The following is a 20,476-nucleotide window of genomic DNA, read 5'->3' as shown; positions in this document are numbered from 1 at the left end:
TGTCTGGAGCAGCACAAGAATGCGGAAGCCTAAAGGAATGAAAGGAGTTTTGAAAACTCTGCTAGAAGCCCAAGTCTTCGGACTTTGAAGTTTAGGGCCTAAGAGAGAGGTATTTGGCAGTGGGTGCCCATTTGAAATGAATCATTCCTAATCTTTCCTCAAACCAGGGTCACTTGGCTGAAACTTAGCTAGTTTATGTGCAAGCTGCAGAAAATTCTGCTGCCTACCATGACATATATATTGTATGGGTAGCAATTATTTAAGCTAGTTTGCAGCATTTAGGATGTGCTTGAGAGGAAAGTACAGTTATAAATTGTGTAAGCATTCTAAACCTTGTTTCCAACTTTGCAAAGATGCAGTGCATTGTCCCTCACAATCAGGAACAAAAAGGAATATTTGAGGCTATTTCAGGCTGGTCTACAGGAATGTGCTTTGTTCCACTGATAGAAGCATTGGCTAGAGAAATAAACTTGGGAAAATCCAGTTGCTGTGGAGATGAGGCAGAAGGGAGAGCAGGGTTGTACAGCCAGAAGTGATGTTCACACAATGCTGGCCTGCTCAGGGGAACCTGAACTGGTTTGGGCTGCTTACTTAAATTTGATTAAAGAAATGTTGTGACTGGGTTCTCACAGTTTCTTACGGGTACTCTGAATTTCCTGGTTTGTCTTGGCCATTGCAAAGGTGAGGAGAAGAGATGAAGGGGCTGTCTTTGAGGCTATAGCATCCTGCTGCCTTCAGTGTTTTTCTGCTCAAAACAATTTAAAACAATACCAGCAAGGAACAAGGTTATTAAGTTTACATGTAGTTTAATGCATTTAGCTGAATGCATGTATAGTTCTTCAAAGTGGGAAGGCACAAATTGTTGAAAAGAGCTTGTCTTGCACGTTTCCAGAGTACAATAGCCAGAAGACAAATATCTGGTGGCTGTAGTGGGACACATAGCACAAAAGCACTGTGCCTAGTGGTAAATAGGAAAGATTCAGGCCACAATCATCCCTGTCACTGTTAGGAGCACCTTTCTGGAAACTGTGTTAGTGTGTAGTTGGATTTCTTCCTCTGCACATATGGAAGTTTGAGTTCCTGCTTTCTTCTGGTAACAGTTACAATGCTGTTGTTGTGCTGTAACACATAATACTAGAAGATAGCACTTAACACTTTTCAATCACGACTTTTAGTTGCTATAAAACCCAGTCAGGCATACACCCCTTTGTGGCTTGCCTAGTAAAGTTATATTTGTTTTGTCAACTTGTAAATACCAAAGTTAGGGCAGAAATAGTTCAGCTAAAAATAAAATAAGGTCATAACTTTATATAAAAAATTATTGTGGAAAAAAATGGTTTTGGCTGAAAACTGCTTATTCAGGTTTTTTCTTGTTGTGATTGTCCTTCCAGATCTGATAATTGAGTGCAGAAGCCAAGCTTAGCCAAGCTAAATAAGGAACCATCAAATAAGCTGCTGTTTTGTTGATGTTGTACCAGGAAGCAGCGGTAGCTGTTGCTGTACCAGTTGTAAGCAGGAGAGTCACCAACCCCTGAAACACAGAAGGTGGTTAGTGTTGTTTTATTCACTGCATTTCCTGTGTGTCACTTTCCACCTAGCTCTGGCACCTGTTCTATCCCTCTGTGAGTTAAATCCTTCTCAGAAAACCAGCTAGCAGAAAAAGATGGATTTCTACTGAGTTACAAACCACTTTGAGTCATAAAACAATACAAGAAAGGACATTACAGCTGGGAGCAGAGAGGGCGAATGAAGTCTCTCTGACCCATACCCTCTGTAGTGGGCAGTGAGACACTTCACAGAGTAAGTTGGAGCAAGCAAACCTGTCCAATTTGTTCATGTTACCTGAAGAGATGAGGTGTGAATGAATTTCTAATGGATTGCAGAGTCTCCCTGTTACAGCATTGCATGTACAGCTAGAGAACCAGGCAAATATTTTTTTTTTACCAATTCTTATTTTTGAGAATAATTGAGCTCTACAGAGAGCTGCAGAAAATTAGTCTTTTCTAAAAAGGGTGTTGATCACCTGAATTATGTTGTAATAAGCTGCTTATCACTGCTGTTTGCCAGAGAGACCCAGGAATTGCAATAAGGCATAAATGTTTGTTTTCTATTCAGACAAAGCTCTTACCAAATGCTGGCAGAAAGCTGCTTGAAATCTTATCAATTTAAGGATGGTCTAGATCTGTAAATTCTCTCAGGTGGCTGCTGGCATGCATTAAAGAGAATTTTAGAAAAGTTCTGCAAGCCGTATTTTGTATTAAGGCCCATTTTCAGGGAGAAAAGATGATGACACAAACCTTGCATGCTAATACCTTAGTATTCCACTTACCCATCCCATTTTGTGAGCTCCAAAAAATATTGGAGTCCATGCCCAGTTTAATGCCAGGTTCCCTGCATACAGACCCAGAGGAACGACTGACTTTTCATTGAAGCCCCCCAGTTCCTTCCACACCAGGTAGGAGCCGTATCTGCAGAAAGCAAAGGGGAAGTGTCATTCACTACACTGTTTAAAGCTACCACACATTCTTGATCTATGAAATAAGTTCAGTGCCAGGGTCTAGATTAATTTGGAAGATTGAGATATCCAGGCCCTACTTGGCAAAGTAACTTACAGCACATGTTTGATCAGCTGGATAACAACATGGAGAGAGAAGAATTCCAATCATGCCAGAATTCTTACTTTTAGGTGTATAGAAGCAGATAACCTACTGCATTTCTGTCTTAAAAAAGAATGCCATGTCGAAACGGAAACAAGTCTAAGATGCAAATAGTGAAAAAACTTTGTTTTGGTATTGGGATGTGGTGCTTTAAAGATTTTTTAAAAATTAATCAAACCTCAGTTTGTAAGTGGATGAAATGAATGGCATTGAGTAGGATCCCAAAGCACAGTTGAGTATGGGGAGCAGGAAGAACCCTTTGATCACTTTCATTACTTTCACAGGGACTGAACAATTTTGTCAGTTTGATTGCAGAGAATAATGAAAACAGAATAAAGCTGGGGCAGGGTAAACATTAGAAGCTTCCATTTCCTAAGTGAATTCCAAAGCACAGCGTGGATTCAACTTGTTCATACACCTGACTTCAACTTCAGACCAATACTGTGATGTACAAATCTAAGAAGCTAAGTGTCAAGAAAGACAGGTAAGCTTATTCAATCTTTCTGTTAGTTATTTGTTGCTTTCCTTATATTTGAGATTCTGGAGAAATGAAATGTCTTGGTCATTCAAGGAATGTGTGTGCATGATGGATTAGAGAAGGCTGGTACTAAGTATGATCTTTTCACTGGGCTGGATGTATAATACATAACCAAGACCACCCACCTTAGGATACACGGATTCTTCTATTACCAAAATAAGTGATAAGCTGTCACAATCTGGACTTTTTTAAGGTATTTAACCTGCTACCCAGATTCGTGGTGAGGAATCCAGACACAGGGTTACAGATTGTGCGATCAACTTGAGGGAAGTTGGGAAAGCCACCCAGCTCTTTGGTCCTTGATAAAAGGTATGTTTATATTCACAGGTCAGTAATGATCTCATTCAAATGTTAAGTCTTCAACTACACAAGTTTTCCACTTAAATAAGTTTAAAAGTACAGTCTGTATGAGGGGAAAGAAAATAGAAGACTGGTGGGGAGGGACAAGACACAAGGCTATAAAAATTACAAAGCTTTTCTGGAAAGAAAATGAAACCAAAATGAGAGAACATGGGAATGCCAGTCTAGCATTCAGTTTCATCCATTGCATTATTGAGCTTTGTTAGAACAGTTCTATCCTAATTTCCCGCACCTTTTTTTTTTTTCTTAAAACTACTAAAGGATATACTTAGAAGAAATCCCAGTGCTGCCTTGCTCTGCTGTTTGCAGCTTGGCAGTTCTTCCCCTCAGAATTAATGAGGAAAGCAAATTAATGGCAGCTTTTCAAGTTCCTGCTTTTGATGTGGATACTTCTGCATACAAAATGTCCTATCAAACCCACACACGACTCCCAAAACATGTTTTCACCTGTTAAAGAGGTAGACTGACACAGTTTCTTACAAACATACAGCCACAGGAGTACAGACATAGCCTCTGGTCCAGCATTATACCAAATGGAACTTTGAGATCAGGCCAGTGCCTTAATATAATGTGAAAAACATACCCCATAGATGTATAGAGAGTTCCCCAAACAGGAGCAAACACCCAGTTAGGTGGACACCAGGATGGCTTCTGTACAGTTTGATACCATGTTGGGATTTCCCTTTTGGTTATATTGCTTCCTAAAAATCCTCCTGCATGTGGCAGGAGTGTGAAACCTGCTGCTGGGGCCCAGGCTGGTACCACTTCCATTGAGACAGTGAACCTGAAACAAAACCAAACACTGATTGGCAGAGAACTTTTAAAATGCAACTGCAAAAGTTTCCATTTTAACAGATTTTTAAAATAGGCATGTAAGATCTGATCCACAGCCTATTGTCACTGAGAGAGACTGCAGCTGAAATTAATGGATCTTGTACCAATACACCTGTAAAGGAGTATGTCCCTGAGGAGGGGGGAGCCAGTGGGAAGTGGGGCTTTTACTTCTCTCTCAGCTGAGTGCATGAAGATTACTGAATTGTACCTACAGAAATATCCTCACCAGTAAGTATGGCAGAGGAATAAAGCAGTTTGATGTTATATGAACTGCACTTGGAAAATAAATAAATACGTTAAGAAGCATGTATTTCTGTATTCACCAAAAAGCCCATTCCCTCAATGTAATGGCAGAGCCAAGGAAGAAAAGAGCATGTGCTTTCCTGTGCTCAAGCAAAATAATGTGAGATGTTGTCTGCAGGATGCTCAGTAGGAGCCAGAGGGATGTGAATCAGTAGCAGACACTTGAGAAGCTGCCTTAGAACACAAACACCAGGGAGGATAATGGGAAGGTAAGTACTTAACTGATGTTTTGCTAAACAAGGAAGGTGATCTGGAAGCTACATGGAGAGGTACACCTTTGGCTCCTTCATGAAACATTCAATCAGTTGCAGCAATTGTAGCTGCCAAGCCCATTAAATTTGCCTACAGAAGTAGGGCTAAGTAATGCCTTGCTCTGCTAGGCCATTCTGCTTTAGTTAGGGTACAGGCAGCAGGAAAACCAGCAAGCAAGGAAGGAGGAAAAAGCTTCATTGCAGATTTTCTGGCCAAAGGCCAAATGCTACAGAAGAGCTGTGCTTAGTTTACTGAAATGTAAACATTAGAGCTACAATAAAAAAAAGGGCAGAACTGAAAGATGTTTTTTCAAATATACAGTAGGCAAATACACCCAATTCCTGTTCATCTGTTATGCAGGAGAGAGATTATGAGAGAGTGCAGCAGTGGGGAAAGAGCAACTGCAGAAGGCCCAGGAGAGAAAATAAAGTTTTAGATCAATGAGCATTTCAGATGCTTGTCAGAGAAAAGTGCCATATTGTTACTGTCTTGGTTGTTGTGTTTCCCTGGATTTCAAAGCTTCTATTGCTTTAGTCATGACTGCTGAGATGAGGAGGCAGGGAGTGGGGAAGAGGAAATCCTACTTGTGACAGATGTGCTTAAACCAATAGGAAATGGCACAGATGAGGTTGCATTGTCACAGGTCTGACATGGTGAATTTCTGTTTGGAGATCAGGGTAAGCTTGGACAGCAAGAAAGTTCTTGCATTATGTTTTTTGTCCCTGCACTCAGGGCTCTGCCCACACAGATTCAATGTGAGATTTCAGTAGCTGGGATCACAATGCAATTTGCATGGGATCAGGAGGAATCCTGGTGATAGAAGCAGAGCAGAGTTTTGAAGTCAAACTGAGCATGGAGGGACTGGTAAGGCACGCAGGATGAGAAATGTTGAGAGGTTTAAACAAGAAAGGGCAGGTAGGCCTGGGCTGTGGGCTTGGGGGAAGTAGGCAGAATAGAAATATACACAAAAAAGGCAGCAGACAAAGCCATACAAGTCAAGGTCAAAACCCGAACAAAATGGGTGAAAGAGCCAAGGAGGGAAGAATTCAGACCTGAGGCTTCGGAGGAGAAAGGGAAGGATGTGGTACTCTGCTGTGATAGGATCAATTAGGTCTTGGGTGGAGGATGGACAAGGGAGGGAAGAAAAATCTGCAGGGCTCATTGATGCCGTACTTCTGCCTAGTGAATTCTACTTATGAGGAAGCATCTTAAGTGTAGCAGAGGAGTTGCCCCGTTTTGCACTTAGGTCTGTGCTGTTATTTCCCAAGGAAGCAGGCTGCCAGCTGCTATGTGCACTACTTGTCATCCCCACTGACAACATGAAAGGCTCTGCTTTTACTAGGATGTGAAGCAAGTGCCATGTGCAGGAGCAACAAGGTGTGATGGGAACAAGAGCTCTGAGCACAGTGACTCTCTTTGGCTGCCTTCAGATGAGTAATTCCCAAAGATTAAGTTAGAAACTGAAAATTAGTAAGATCTCAGTAATTTTTAACCTTTTTGCTTTGCCTACAGGGAGGCCAGGCTTAGATCTCTACAGATGCTGTGATATGTGCAAATCCAGCATGGCTGCCAAATACTATTTTTTCAAAAGTGATAAGCAAGAATCCAAAGGGCTTTATGCTTTATTTGGATGTTAACAATATAAGGGTGGTCTCCTCACAGCATTCAGCAACAGACTTTGTCAGGGGTTCTGTCAACTTCCTCCCACAGAACAAAGTCTGAAAGTGTTCTGTAAGCTGAAAGTGCTAAATACTGTAAAATTGAAACCATACTGCTCTGTGGCAGTCATTAGTGAATAAATTATATATCCATGCACGTTGGAGGAAGAACACTGAAGTAATTCTTAAGAGAAAGAAAACCAGGCAGGGAAATAGAAACAGGGAAGGCACAAAGCAAAGAAACAAGAGAAGTGAAGCCACTCATGCACAGCAAAGGGGAGGAAATAGAAATTAAGAGATTGAACATACTGTCTGGAATTGAATATTCGTATCCCAGTCTTTTAACTACTATTGCTGTAATTAATTATGTGCTGTATTTTCCAGTTGTATCCCTCAGGATTTCCCAAGCATGGCAAAATACTCTATATTGCAAGGAGAAGGAGGGATGAAACCATGCAGCAAGATGTGCTGGCAGCAAGACCACAGCTGTCCATCAGCAGTGGGAGTTCCTGTGTTTTCATTCCCAAGAAATTAAATACTGGTATCAACTTTCCATAAAAAAGCACAAGTAACTCAGAAAACAGCATGGAAGAAGCCACGTCTATCTGTGTCTGGTTGCCTGATGTAGGTCTTTAGCATGAGAATGAGTAAAAGGCAAGATGCACTGGAGAGTCTGTGCGTTGGCCAGTGCTGCCGTCTTTGTTTACCTGTGCAGTACAAGAGCAGTGAAATGTTTACAGAACACCCTGTACATTTTCTAGAAGGAATGTGAGCACAGAGGTTCATCAGCCCTGCCTTCCTTTCCGTGTACAGCTGATGATCTGAAATGAATCGTAAGAACTTACACACCACAGACTTGCTAACACAGCCCCACTGGCTTCAGCAGCATTACTCAACCTAGAAATAATAACTACTTTCCCAATCATATCCCAGCTCCAGGGTGAGTTGCACAATATCCTTGCACCCTCATTTTAATACTGAAGAATGCTGGATATCTGTGAATGGTATCTGCAGTGTACCCAGCAGGTATCTTCCTCTAAGAACCACCAAGGTTGGAAGTATTTTCTTCTCACACACACACTTATTTGCTTCTTTTCCACTTCTTATCTCTGCCCTGCAACATATTCTTCATCATGCTGCCCCTTTTCTGTTTAGTCCTAGTGTGACTTCAGGTAGTTTCAGCAGTGCAGTGAGGGCTGCACTAGGCCACTTTGATTTACGTACGTGTTAGAATAATTATTCTAGGTATTCAAAACATCTGACCTACCCAAAGATGGTTCCAGCTACATAAAGTAAAAGGACAAATAAAGGGGGGGAAAAGCTGCAGTAGTTAGACTTGCTGCCTAATGGCTTCTCTCTGCTGTTTTTCTATGGTGGTATAACATAAAGAAAAAACTAACAGAAGCTTTCTGTGTCCTCTTTCTGGAAAAAACACTGTGCACCCAATGAAAGGGATAGGCTGCTCTGTAGGTGGGATTAGATATATCATGACAGAGCAGCTGGGTTGCTTCAGCCTGATGAAAAATGAACTAAGACACTTCTTTGCCTTGAGGAGGTCTCTGAAAGACAGGTGCCTTTCCCTCCTTGGGGCACTCTGTCAGCAGGAAGGAGAAGGAAGGTAGGAAAGGAGAATTGCTTTCATCCCATTTTCTTACACCCCTCTGCTGATAAAACTTCTGATTAGTTCCATTCTTGTGCAGCTTGGGCTGGCTACCCAGTCACATGGGGCTTAAAAATCGCATTAAACACAAACAAAAATCTCCCAGCAGAGCTAAGTCATCCTGGCAGCCCTGGGGTTCGCAGTGCCCAGTGCTTGGAGATGGACTGCCAAGGCTGGGACCATACCATGGAAGGGGGTCCCCAAGATAAGAGAGAGATAAGAGAGAGAGGGGTCCCTCTCATCCTCTACCATACATTTTTTTAAGGGCAAATAAGGCTCTGCCCAGGTCTGAAAGGCAGCACACAAATTTTCCCCAGGAAGGCTTCTTCCCAAGATAGCTGTCTGAAAAATTAAAGACAACATACTTAATTTATATTGATAAACTATTTATGTGTGTTGTGGTTTTAATTCCTGGGAAGCTGCAACACTAAAATCAAATTTATATCACAATCTATGACAAAGAATACAGCTACCACCAAAAAAAAGCAGGTTATCTAATCTCAAGCAATAGAAACATTTAAAACAATAAATGTTATAGAATATAAATAGAATATAAATATCGAATAAGTCCATATGTTTATAATATATATTTAGAATTTTTTAAAATACTGTATTTATTGAAGACTATAATGCAAGAAGTACAGATGGAAAGAAAAAAATCTCACACCCCAGGTTACACTTCTTTCAGTGTGGCAGAGCACAAGTTGTGCAAATAAATCTATGATTTAAGCACATACAGGGAACTGAAATGCATACTGGAGCAAGATTCTTGCTGGGACAATTTGCCATTTACTCTCAATCTCTTCTCATTGACACTTATGTTACAGGTAGAGGCAGCCACGGGCTGGGATATGATCACATATCTCCTATGTTACTGCCCATATATTTCAACTAACTTGAGCACTTCTAGGTATTTTATCTGGAGGTTGACACAAATAGAAGAAATAATCTTACAAAATTACACAGAGAACAGAGAAGTGAGAAAAATAAAAAGTCAACATAATTTCTTGGTATTATTACACATTTTCCTTCTCCCAAGCTGTACTTACAGTCTCTTTTACTGAGCTGCTCTGACTCAATGCTTGATACTGTTCTACAACCTTAATTCACGCAAAGTCGTTACACAATTGTAACTCTGGCACGCCAACTTTCTCTTTTTAAAAAATAATCTTAGCGTTTGAACGCTCCAATTATATCACAGTGCATTTCGGGCTGATTTATAAGTATCATTCAAAAACTCGGAATTGAAAACCAAAGCCCTTTCTTTCACCCTTAAAGAAATGTTCCTCGGTGACACTTAAGGAAGATACCTTTAGTTAAATAGCAGCGTGAAAACTCCGAGTGCGGAGAGCGAATATGCCCCGTGTGCGTGGCAGAGCCGCCGGTCCCGTGAGACCAGAGGAAGAGGTTCTGCCTTTCTGCCGTGCGCGCACAGCTGCCAACCACCGAAAAGCTCGTGTGCCGGATCAAAATTAAGAACAAGTTTCCTACGTTGGTGGTTTGGTTTGTTTATTTTAAAGCACTTTCCATGCTAAAGGCCGGCACGAAAAACTTTGAGTGTTTGCCCAACTCCTGTCCGCCCCTGAGCTGCCCACCCCGCCCGTTTCCATCCGGCACGGCAGGTCCCGTCCTGCCCGGGGGGATCCCGGCTGGCCGGCACGGGAGTGTCGCCAGCTGTAGGGAGCGGGATCGCTCCTTCAACCCTCTACGTCGACCCCGGCGGCGGCAGCGCCCCGGGAGCGCCGGGACCCGCGCGGGGGCTGGGGCGGGGTTGGGCGGCGAGGCTGCGGGGTTGCGCTCTTCGGGCTCCCTGTCCCGTCCCACCCCGAGCCGTGCCGCGGGCAGCGCCGGCATTACCTCTTTCTGCGCAGCACTGCTGCTGCCGCCGGTCGTGCCCGCTCTGCCCGGGCAGCCAAGCACCGCCCCCGGGACCGCGCGGGCTCCCCCGCCCCGGGGCGGGCTCTCGGCGCTGGGCGGGCGGAGGCGCCGGGCGCGGGCGGGGCCCAGGGTGGCGCGAGGGGCTGAGGGCGGCGAGCGCCGGGGTGGCCCGACCGATCTCCTTCCATCCCTCCCTCTCTCTCTCCCTCCCTCCCTTCCCGTCCCGTCCCCTCTGCCAGCGCCGAGCCCGGCAGTAGCTGCCTGCGGGGGCCGCCCCGTTCCCGTGGCAACGCCCGTTCCCGGGCGGCGGCCATGGGCGGCTGGGCCGCGGCGCCATGGCGGCTTGGTGGCTGCAGCGGGCGCGGCGGCCTCCGCGGCGCTGCGCGGCGGTGGGGCAGCTCCCGCCCCGGCGCTGGGGACCGGGCGGCGACCCTGAGCGACCTCCTGCAGAGTTCGGTGGAGGCCGAGGAGCCGGGCGCGGCGGCGGCAGCGAGGCGGGAGCGGCGGTGCCCCCGGGAGGGCACGGTGCTGCTCTTCCCCGGGCAGGGCAGCCAGTTCGTGGGGATGTGCCGCGGGCTGCAGCAGTACCCCGGCGTGCGGGACATGTACCGCCTGGCCGAGAAGGTGCTGGGCTACGACCTGCTCTCCCTCTGCCTGGAGGGGCCGCGGGACGCGCTGGACCGCACCCAGCACTGCCAGCCCGCCGTGTTCGTCGCCTCCCTGGCCGCCGTGGAGAAGCTCAACCACCTGCAGCCTGAAGTGAGGGGCCGCGTGGGGCGCGGGGGGTCGGGGCGGCGGCGCCTGGGGCCTGCCCCGCTGTGCGGCTGAGGCGCCGCTCGGCTTTGTGTTCCCGCAGGTCGTGGAGCGTTGCGTGGCGGCCGCCGGCTACAGCGTGGGGGAGTTCGCGGCGCTGGTCTTCGCTGGAGCCCTGGACTTTGCCGAAGGTGCCTGGGGGACGTGCCGAGCTCCCTGCTAGGTTTTCCCAGCCCGGGCCCGTGCTGTTTCCAAAGCGTTGCCTGATACCACTGTGTCCCTCCTGCTTTTGTTTTTAATTAGCGGACGAATTTTACTTTCTACTTCGACTATTCGCTTTAACGTGCGTAATACGGTATTAAAAGCATTGACGTTTCACGAGAGTGAACAACTGCCCTTTCTTTTACGCAGGTGCCCGCGCTCAAATTGACGCAGCATCTCTGTTTCTCTCTGTAGCGCTGTACGCGGTGAAAGTGCGCGCCGAAGCCATGCAAAAGGCGTCGGAAGCTGTCCCCAGTGGAATGCTCTCGATTGTCGGCCGGCGAGAGGCAAATTACAAATTTGCCTGCCTGGAAGCCCGTAAACACTGTGAATCGCTGGGTATAGAGAACCCCGTGTGCACAGTTTCAAACTATTTGTTTCCAGACAGCAGAGTCATTGCAGGACACTTACAGGTATTGCTTCAGACTAACTATTCCTTCAGTTGAACTGAGCATTTCACTTTTTAAAAACTTGTACTTCACATTTCTGTGTGGGTGTTATGTACAGCCTTAGTTTGTCCGGACAAAAGTATTTGATCTGTGGGTTTTTTTTCTGGCATGTGTTCAGTTGTTTGGGTAGGGAAAGGATTCCCTTTATCACAGTAAGTCTGGTGAGGTGATTCATTTGGGGTGACTGAGAAAACCTTTGTTGTGCAAGACTCACTTCTCTCTCTCTTTTATAGGCTTTGGAGTTTTTGCAGGAGAATGCCCGAAAATATTATTTTAAACGTACAAAAATGCTTCCAGTCAGTGGGGCTTTTCATACCAAACTTATGGAACCAGCAGTAGAGCCACTGGCTGAAGTGCTAAAATCGATTGAAATTCAGAAACCTCTGTTCTGTGTGTATTCCAATGTTGATGGCAGAAAGTACATGCACTCAAAGCACATTCAGAAGCTGTTAGTGAAGCAGGTGGTGTCACCTGTTCTGTGGGAGCAGACTATGCACTCAGTGTACGAAAGAAAGCAAGGAACAGAATTTCCTTACACGTATGAAGTGGGGCCCGGGAATCAACTAGGAGCCATTCTCAAGCAATGTAATTTAAAGGCCTGGAAACAATATAAGCATGTAGATGCTCTGGAAGATGAGGAAGCAGCGGAGACTTAAATAACCTTTTGAGAAAAATCCACACAGCTCGGTTTTTTTCTGATTTAAAACTTTGTGCTCCCAAAAGACAAAGTCTTAAAAGAGCACTACGTGCATAATTGCAATGAACATTTTCCTTTGAGTTCCTCAGGTGTGCAAAGGGGAGAGCAAAGTTTGGCTCTTCCATCTGTGTCAGGACTGCAAAGCTGTCAACAAACAGGCCAAGTAGCACTGTTTGTCCTCAATCCTGCAAGCAACTTTGCCTCTTGATGTTTTTTTGTTTGATTGTTTTTGTTTGGTTGTTTTTGGGGGAGTTTTTTTGGGTGTGGATTCAGGTTCCAGTTGGTAGCCTTGGCTGTCTGATGCAGGGATCTTCTGCAGGAATGCAGGGGTTGTTGGCTTCAAGTTGTGGAGGGCTCTGCTCTGGGCTAGAGGGTGCATTTAGAGGAGCCATTTGTTGGGAAGGCTTTCAGTGTGTTGATGTTCCTGTTTTCTTACTCAGCTGGCTTGTGAGGTGTTAATCTATGTAAAGTTCTCTTACTTTGTGTCCACATTGCCAGGTAGCAGCTGAGTGAGGCAGATGATGTTACTGTAAACATTATTTTCTTAAGGTTAAACTATAAATAAACTATGAAGCTTTTCTTGCTATTTTTAATGCTTTGGGGTGCATTATTATTGACTCTGTCCACATGTGGATGGAAGTAACTTTCCCTCGTGTTGTCCAATGCCAAATTGGTTGTGCTAAGTTACACAAGAAATGTTCACTGGAAAAAAAAGCTTAACAAAAATATTATCTACATTTTCTGACAGCAAGAAATGAGCTGGAGAGCAGCAGCTTGTCCCAAACTCTCCTGGAACAAGCTTCCCATTTCCCAGTTTGTATTTTTATTTTGGTATTTTAATGATATATTTAACAGATACATAGAAAAAATTTAGGATATATTACTTAAATGACTGACAGCGTCTTCAATAATGTATTATGAAATTACAGTACCAATCATTCTTTAATTTCACATTTTTGACAGGGAGAGTGAATTTAAAACACTAGCCGTTATCATCATTGCTAAGTGGGCTGTATTATTAAACAGTTCTTTTGTGGACTGCAGCTGGCAGTTGTGCCTGCCCTCACAGTCCAAATTCCACTTTTAGCATGTGTAAACATTAACAATTAGTAAAATACTGCAGAGTTTTTCAGCTTCACCATTCGACTACTAGAGGCTGATGATTAAGGGTTGGAAAAACTATAAAGAAAATTATTTCAGTGAAGGTTCCTATGTTACAGGTAAGGTGTTAATAATTATCAGAAAAGCATATCAAAGTCTTCAGTTAGAATTATTGGTTAGAATACTGCAACTAAATCCCATTCCTGTTATTAAAGACTGGATTGTCCTGTGTTAGAAGTTTCTGACTCCACCTTGTAAGCCCAAATGCAACATTGATGACTTTCAAACCAGCTTTTATGACAGTTGAAACTGATGGTGGTATGTTGGTAGCACTAATTTTAGTGCTTTGAAATTTCTGGACTTTCTTTTTAATTATTTAACCTTTCTGAGGAAATGTTGGAGACCTGTTTCCTGTTTGTAGTGTTTTTGCCATAATTTTTTTCCTTTTTTTTTTCCCCTCATTTTACTTTCTTGTACACTTTGCTGGGAATTAAAGGTCTTTAGGAAATCCATGCTAGAAATCTCTTGTTTACAAACCATTGATAACCTTTGCACTTCTGTCAGCTGAAGAATACTGTTGCATCCCGGAGTTTGGGTTTAGATTAGGGTTTTTAATTTATGTTAAAATAAGTCAAATTCTGTAATCCCACGTTTCCCCCGTGTTGTTCCCCCCCGCGGTTTCTGCCCCCATGTTGCCTTCTGCCGGCTGTTACCCCTGTGCCGCTCCTGTAACCACCCTGCCATCCGGCCCCGGGAAACCCCGTGCTGGCCACACGATCCCGCTCAGCCCGCGGCTCGGTGCCCGCCCCTGCGGGGTTCTCTGGTTGGTCGCGGTTGCTGGCGTCACTGCCACGGCAGCCGCCCCTATTGGGCGGCAGGCCGTGGATCCTCTCGCCCCGCCCCTCCATAAAGCCCTATCCCGCCGGCAGTCAGGCGCCATTTTCTCCCATGCGAGTGCTGGGAGCGGTCGCGTCTTTCCATCGAACCGCGCCGCGTGACCAATAAACCGTTCCTGCTAAGCACGGAGTAAATGGACAAATTCCTTCCTCTTTGCCGGGTCCCTAGCGCACGGTAACAGAGGCTGGCCAGCCCACGCGCCCGAGACACGGAGCCGTGTCCGGGAACCCGCGGCAGCAAACCCTGGCAGCACGTGGAAGCTACGCCACAGCCGGGCTCCCAAGAGCCGCGTGCAGCCGGGGAGAGCAAAAACCCACGCCGCAGAATACTGAAGGGAAATATGTATCATAAGAGCATTCCAATCTTGTGGGTCTTGTTTAATTAGTGGGAAGAAGGACCCATCACCACTGTTGGGTGTTTGCGTTTCTTCTGTGCAGTGGTTGAGCCAAGGCTGCTCCTCAATGAACTTTGTGTCTTCAAAACCAGAAGCCAGAGGGAATCATGCTCTTGTGCTGATGTTGCAGTTTCTAGGAGCAGAAGTGTGATGGAGGTCTTTGTGCCTCCACCTTTGTACCTCTGTCTGCAGAGTGTTCAGGGCTTGATTTTGTGGGGTGCCCATCAGCACAACCTCACCTTGCATGCACTGTAACATTGCCTGTGGCTGGGCAGAGAGTGCCCAAGTAATTATGAATCCTGGATCTCAGAGCATTCCTTTAATGCTCTTGTTCCTCTATCCCCTCTGCTTCTGGAAACTGAATGTTTGAGAGGTGAGAAACCAGTGTGGCTCCTTCACCTATGAACAAGCAGAACCAGGATGTGGAAGAAAATCAAGTGCCGTAAATGCTGTCACATACCAGGAAGTGTGCAGTGAAAAAAAACAGAATTAACGTTGGGTCCCCTGAGTCACTGTGGGGCTCTGACTAAAGGATTAACTAACTGTGCTCCACAGGTGAAAGAGGAGTCTGGCACTGACTGCTCCTTGCTGCTCCAGTTGGTGCTGCTTGCTGTGGCTTTGGATGCCATTTGCTTCGTGTTTCATTTATTTGCTGAGATTTAATTTTGTATTCCTTGAGACTGTGTTTTGCTCCATACATGCTGGATGATGAAATTCCCTCTCTGGTGATTCAATACAAGAGTGGGAAAAAGCAGAGTCATCCCACACAGCTCTTGGATGAAATAGGCAGTGAAAAGTCTCCTGTTCATCACTGTTCCCCTGTGCATAAAAATTATTTACCTAGAAATAATTATTTGGTAGTATTAAATTGACTCAGCTGGGAAGAGTCCATTTTTTCGTAGCTGGTACTTTTATTACATATGAATAGTTAGTTTATTAGACCCTCCTGATGTTAAATTTTACCCTTTACTAGATATTAACTTTTAACGTACTTTTCTATCACACTATTACGGAGTTCAATGGAGCAGTCAATTCACTGATAAAACTTTAGTCTGTTTTTTTGGCTATGTGGGCAAGCTTCTGGCCTGTGTGTGACTCCAGTTCCATGTGTGTGAACTGTGCTTTTCTAGAAAAAACTTGTCTACCTGCTGCTGAAGGGCACATCAGCTTGAGAGCATTTTGGAAAAATAAGACACTCGAAGATATGCTGCTGCTGCTTGAATTTCTGGGGTATGCTGGAGCCATTACCTTTTATATTCCTTCTTTGCCTGCTTTCCTTTTGCTCTGCATTTCAAGTAATTCAAAGATATTTCAAAATCATTTGCATGAAACTGTCAAATGAAATAGTCTAGTGGAGCTTCATTTTTTTTTTCCCAGAAACATTTTTTGAGATGGGCAGTTAGGATCATAGTGGGATTTTGGCACCCTTCATTAAGGAGAGGAATAATGTTCCTCAACATGCTTAAATTGGGCTTGATTTGGCATTTGTCTTTGCTAAAGAAGAATTCCTTGTCTCATTTAAAGCAGAGACTCAAACTTGAAACTACGACTTCTCTGATGAGTGCTTAGATCACAAATCCATTGAATATTGTATTTTCCTGGGGCAAGAAGCAGGCATCCACTGTGCTGAGGGGAATACCCAAACCACAGAGCTGCACTTTCATTTTCTCACTGAGAGAGTCTATAGCTGGATACTGGAATCCAGCTTCAACAGCAAAAAGAGAAGATGCACTCAGATATAGAGAGAATATCCAGGCACAAATGGGAGATGTTGAGGGAGGAAAAACTCAGCTCTTCCCTAATGGCCACCCATGCAGGAGGGTGACGGCCATCTGCATCCTGTAAGTTGTGCTCATGTTCCCCTCAGGCATCTATTCCCCCCAGGCATGTGCCCTGCAAAAAGACATGCATCCTCTGAGAAAATCCCTTCTCACAATCCATCAAGTTCTTGGGGTTTTGTTCTGGGCAGCTCCTAGTTTTACTTCAAAAGGGGGCAGAGGATACTGCCATTAATGTGTGATAGTAGAGTCTTGGAAAATAAAGCAAACACTGCAAAAAGTTTGAAGCAACAATTTAATTTTAAAAAAGTATCATGGTTTAAATCTTTACTATTGCTTTTAGAGTGTTAAAATTTAAAGGATGGCCAGCATGCCTTCAGTTTTCCTCACATCCAGAATCTCTTTAACAAACTCATTTATAGGAAATAAGACACTTTATATTGCATTAAAATAAACACAAAAAAGACAGACTTTCTAATTCCCTGGAGTCACATTTCAAAACTAGCAAGTCAGGCAGTTATCCAGCAACAACCTCCTTATTTTCAAAGTTTTTTCTTTAAAAAAGATATGAAACAGCAGTGACCCAGCACTCGCCTAAGTTTAAATATTAAAGAGATTTTTATCAGTGTAAATTTGAAAAACAAACCAGCTGCCACCACTGGGATGTTAGTGATGTTGGTCAGTGTCCAGCAATGACCTCCTGTTGTAATTCTGTGTGCTAATTATACAGTCCATAATTCATGGCCCAGCAAAAAGCAGCAACAAGCAAGGCTGCAGGCACCAGCTTCTGGCAGAGGCACCTGACAGGAAGCCTGCAAGTCTGTGGGAAGAAAGAGGTTGGTAATTAGAAATAACAATCAGCAACAAGAAGGTGCAAGGAAACTAAAAGAGTGCCCATGTGGGAGGTCAGTGTAGGCCCGAGAGCACGGTCAGGTTCTGCTGCTAAATGCAAACAGCGTCAATTGTACTGGGGGCTCCAACCACTAAATCCTTCTCTCTTTTCTGGGTAAGTACTGCTGGCAGCAGCTCAGCTCATCTCCCCAGGGAGACCAGCATCTGACTTCCAGCATCTGACAGTGGCAGGTGCCTCCCCTCTGAATGGAACCCCATGAGTTGGGTGGGATTTGGGTAGTCTTTAAATGAGAAATTTCAGCCTAAAGAGAAAAAACCAGGGCACTGAGGTGGGTACCAGCAAACTAAGGGATAAACCCCAGCCAGAAGCCACATGCTATACTTCACTCACTGACATTATATCGGAGTCAGGCGTTCCTGTTGCCTATGTGCCAACAAAAAGGTGGGAGAAAAGGGAGATAGCATACCCAGCCTCCATAGCCAGTGAACTGCTTTGTCCAGTTACTGCTCACATCTCCACAGCTTCTTATAACACTTTTAATAACATTCCATGTCTGGAAAACACTGATAGCAACCCTGATGATTTAAACAAAACAAAGAAAGCATGAGGATAGAAAATTTATTCTAAAAAGTGGCAAATAAAATAGCAATATTTAGGAAACAAAAACCAACAAAACAAAACCCAAACAAAAACCTTTAGTATATTCCTTCCGTAAGGTGTATGTGTACATGTATATTTCTATAAATATTTAGGAAGAAGACCATTGAAATCAAAAGATAATTTCGATTTAGAATTAAATGATAAAGTGACAATCTTTGTGGTTGTTTCAAACTTAGAAGAGCATAACCCAATGAGAGATGTTTATGTCTGATGAATCAGGACAGCAATACAAGATTGACACAGCAATGCCACAGGCTCTCTCTGGAGTGTGAATCCAGGTTTGCTGAGGTAGAAGCTGTATACAAATGTTATATACAGATATAAATATATGTTATGTTCCACAGTTGTAACTGAACTGCATTCTGGTAGGTCTGCAATGAGTGACCATCCCCTCCCAGAAGCAAGGAGAAAATAACATAGAGTACCTGGGGCTTCAGACACAGCTGAGTATATCATGTTAGAGCACTGCTGCATGCCAGTTAATAACTATGCAGGACAACCCTCCAGCTCACAGCAGATAAAAGGCAGTTCAAATTACTTCCTGCCGTGTTTTCTCAAATGTGCACGGGTAAATTATTGCACATGCTGTAACATGTTAATCCCACACTAGGCTGCAGGTCTCTCATCACTCAGTTCTTAAAATTGTGTCTAAAGTTACTGCGCCTCTGAGGAATTTGAAATAGCAAGACACTATACAAGTCTTTGGACTTTTCCAAGTCTGTGGAAACAATTTACACTTTACATTATAAAGCTTTTCCTTGTAAAACAAGCTGTTTTGCTTTTCTGTGTTCTGTATGAGGCAGCAGTAGCAGCAGTAAAGTTATGTATTTTGTGTACAGAAACATTCTTGTTTGTCTAGCATGATTTTTAAAAGGATCTGCCAATAAGGTAACTTACACTCTTGCCAGGTGAAGCAGTGTTTCTTCTAATGTCCTGTGGTACCTCCTGTTAAATTCATCCCCGATCAGGGCCAGCTGATGGCCAACCTGAGTAGCTGAGCTGCAAGGCAGTCAGGATGTGCATATTAGAGGAGAACCCTGCAACAGCAATTCTTTAAAAGCACTCTGCAAAAGTCAGGTAATGTAATTCCCCCAACAGGTGAGCTAAACTGGGAATGTAAATGTGAAATGTTACAGGAGGTTTGTTTCCCATTATTTATGGGTTTATTGATTATTTTATGCCCATACATGAAGTGTTTTGATGTTTTCATAAGAAGCTGCATATTTGGCACTTTTGAAAAAACATACTGATTTTTTTAGGTGTTTCATTTCTTTATACAAGACAATGGGATTCTGCTTTGGGGTTTTTGATTGTCCCACTCCCTCCCCCAAGTCAAAATATTGAAACTGCCTTCACTTCAAACCATTCAAGATATTTCATCTTACAAAAATGTTGGCTTTGTCATCTAACAGATTTACTCCAATGAGTTCCACTGTGCAGTGTGCGTCTCCAGCTACTGGGTGGTGCCCAGGTACAAACTGACCAAAACCTTAAGGCTTTTAGGGAGGTCCTGGGATACACAGAAACTTGAACAACATCTGTGGCACATGTTGATGCTAAAAACTGGTTATGTTTTCCTGATGAAAATTTCCAATTAGATTTAGCTTCTCTTAGACATGTGGGGTTTTTTTCTGGTAAACAAATAATATGAATATACATTTTTATTTTAATTTGCAGTTCTGCTGAGATCTGTTTACGAGATCTGCTGAACAGTAAGTAGGCTTAAGAGCTTAATTCTGGAGTCTGCGGAAAAAAAACCCTTGGGGTTGGTTTGGTCAGTCCCCCTATAAAAAACCACCAGAAAAACCACAGAAAGGAATTTTCACAGATGGGGAAGAAAAGCAACCCCTGACTCTTGTACTGGAAAAAAAGTATGTATGGGATTAAGAAAAACCCAAGGCAGCACTACTAGTTTGCTGTAAGTGGCGCCTGGAGAATTATGTAAAAATGTCTTCTTTAGCTGCTTGCTGTAACAGGTGGGTCTCCAAAAAAGAGCCGTATCTGTGCCCCTGTGCAAGACAAAAACTTACAGACATTTAATGCAGCATAATCTTGCACAGTGTTAAGCACCACAGGTTATCTACACTTGCATCTATTCCATTTTCAGTAGTATGCACTATGATTACTTGGCTTAGCAGTTTTCTGGAAAGTCTGGCACTTTGTACTTGGGGAGGACAGGAGTGTTAATTTAGTGTGATACCTGATATCAAACTCCATTTGCTCTGTGGTGTCTGGAATTGTTTGGAGGTTACTGTAGGTTTCCTCTTCTGGTGCTCCATTGGGGTAGCTGGAGAGGACAAAGTGCCTCAGGCTTCTCCTGATTTGAGACATCTTACTCTGCAACAAGTCATGAAAAGACAACCTCAGGGCTTCATGTTATGCAAGGTCTTTTCAGTTTAGATGGAAATGGTTTAAAGTGTTCTTAAAGTTACTCTTTTTACTTCTCCAGTCAGAACACACGTGTTTCTAAGATAACTATTTTAAGAGTAGTCA

General features: G+C 43.9%; 2 protein-coding genes across 2 annotated transcripts; one reads left to right on the top strand and one right to left on the bottom strand.

The window, feature by feature from the left end:
• Positions 1 to 786: 786 nt before the first annotated feature.
• TSPO (translocator protein) lies at positions 787 to 10,329 on the bottom strand. The gene is made up of 4 exons (XM_053942160.1): positions 10,120 to 10,329; positions 4,139 to 4,339; positions 2,330 to 2,468; positions 787 to 1,531 (listed from the first exon to the last, which is right to left on the bottom strand). The coding sequence occupies exons 1-4, from the start codon at positions 10,326 to 10,328 to the stop codon at positions 1,355 to 1,357; spliced, it is 726 nt and encodes a 241-aa protein (XP_053798135.1). The 5' UTR covers position 10,329; the 3' UTR covers positions 787 to 1,354.
• MCAT (malonyl-CoA-acyl carrier protein transacylase) lies at positions 10,299 to 12,886 on the top strand. Its single transcript, XM_053942159.1, has 4 exons — positions 10,299 to 10,899; positions 10,997 to 11,084; positions 11,350 to 11,567; positions 11,837 to 12,886. The coding sequence occupies exons 1-4, from the start codon at positions 10,453 to 10,455 to the stop codon at positions 12,257 to 12,259; spliced, it is 1,176 nt and encodes a 391-aa protein (XP_053798134.1). The 5' UTR covers positions 10,299 to 10,452; the 3' UTR covers positions 12,260 to 12,886.
• Positions 12,887 to 20,476: the final 7,590 nt, after the last annotated feature.

The sequence above is a fragment of the Vidua chalybeata genome, chromosome 5 (assembly GCF_026979565.1).
Source record: "Vidua chalybeata isolate OUT-0048 chromosome 5, bVidCha1 merged haplotype, whole genome shotgun sequence".
Lineage (NCBI taxonomy): Eukaryota > Metazoa > Chordata > Aves > Passeriformes > Viduidae > Vidua > Vidua chalybeata.
This window is presented reverse-complemented; position numbering and strand designations above follow the sequence as displayed.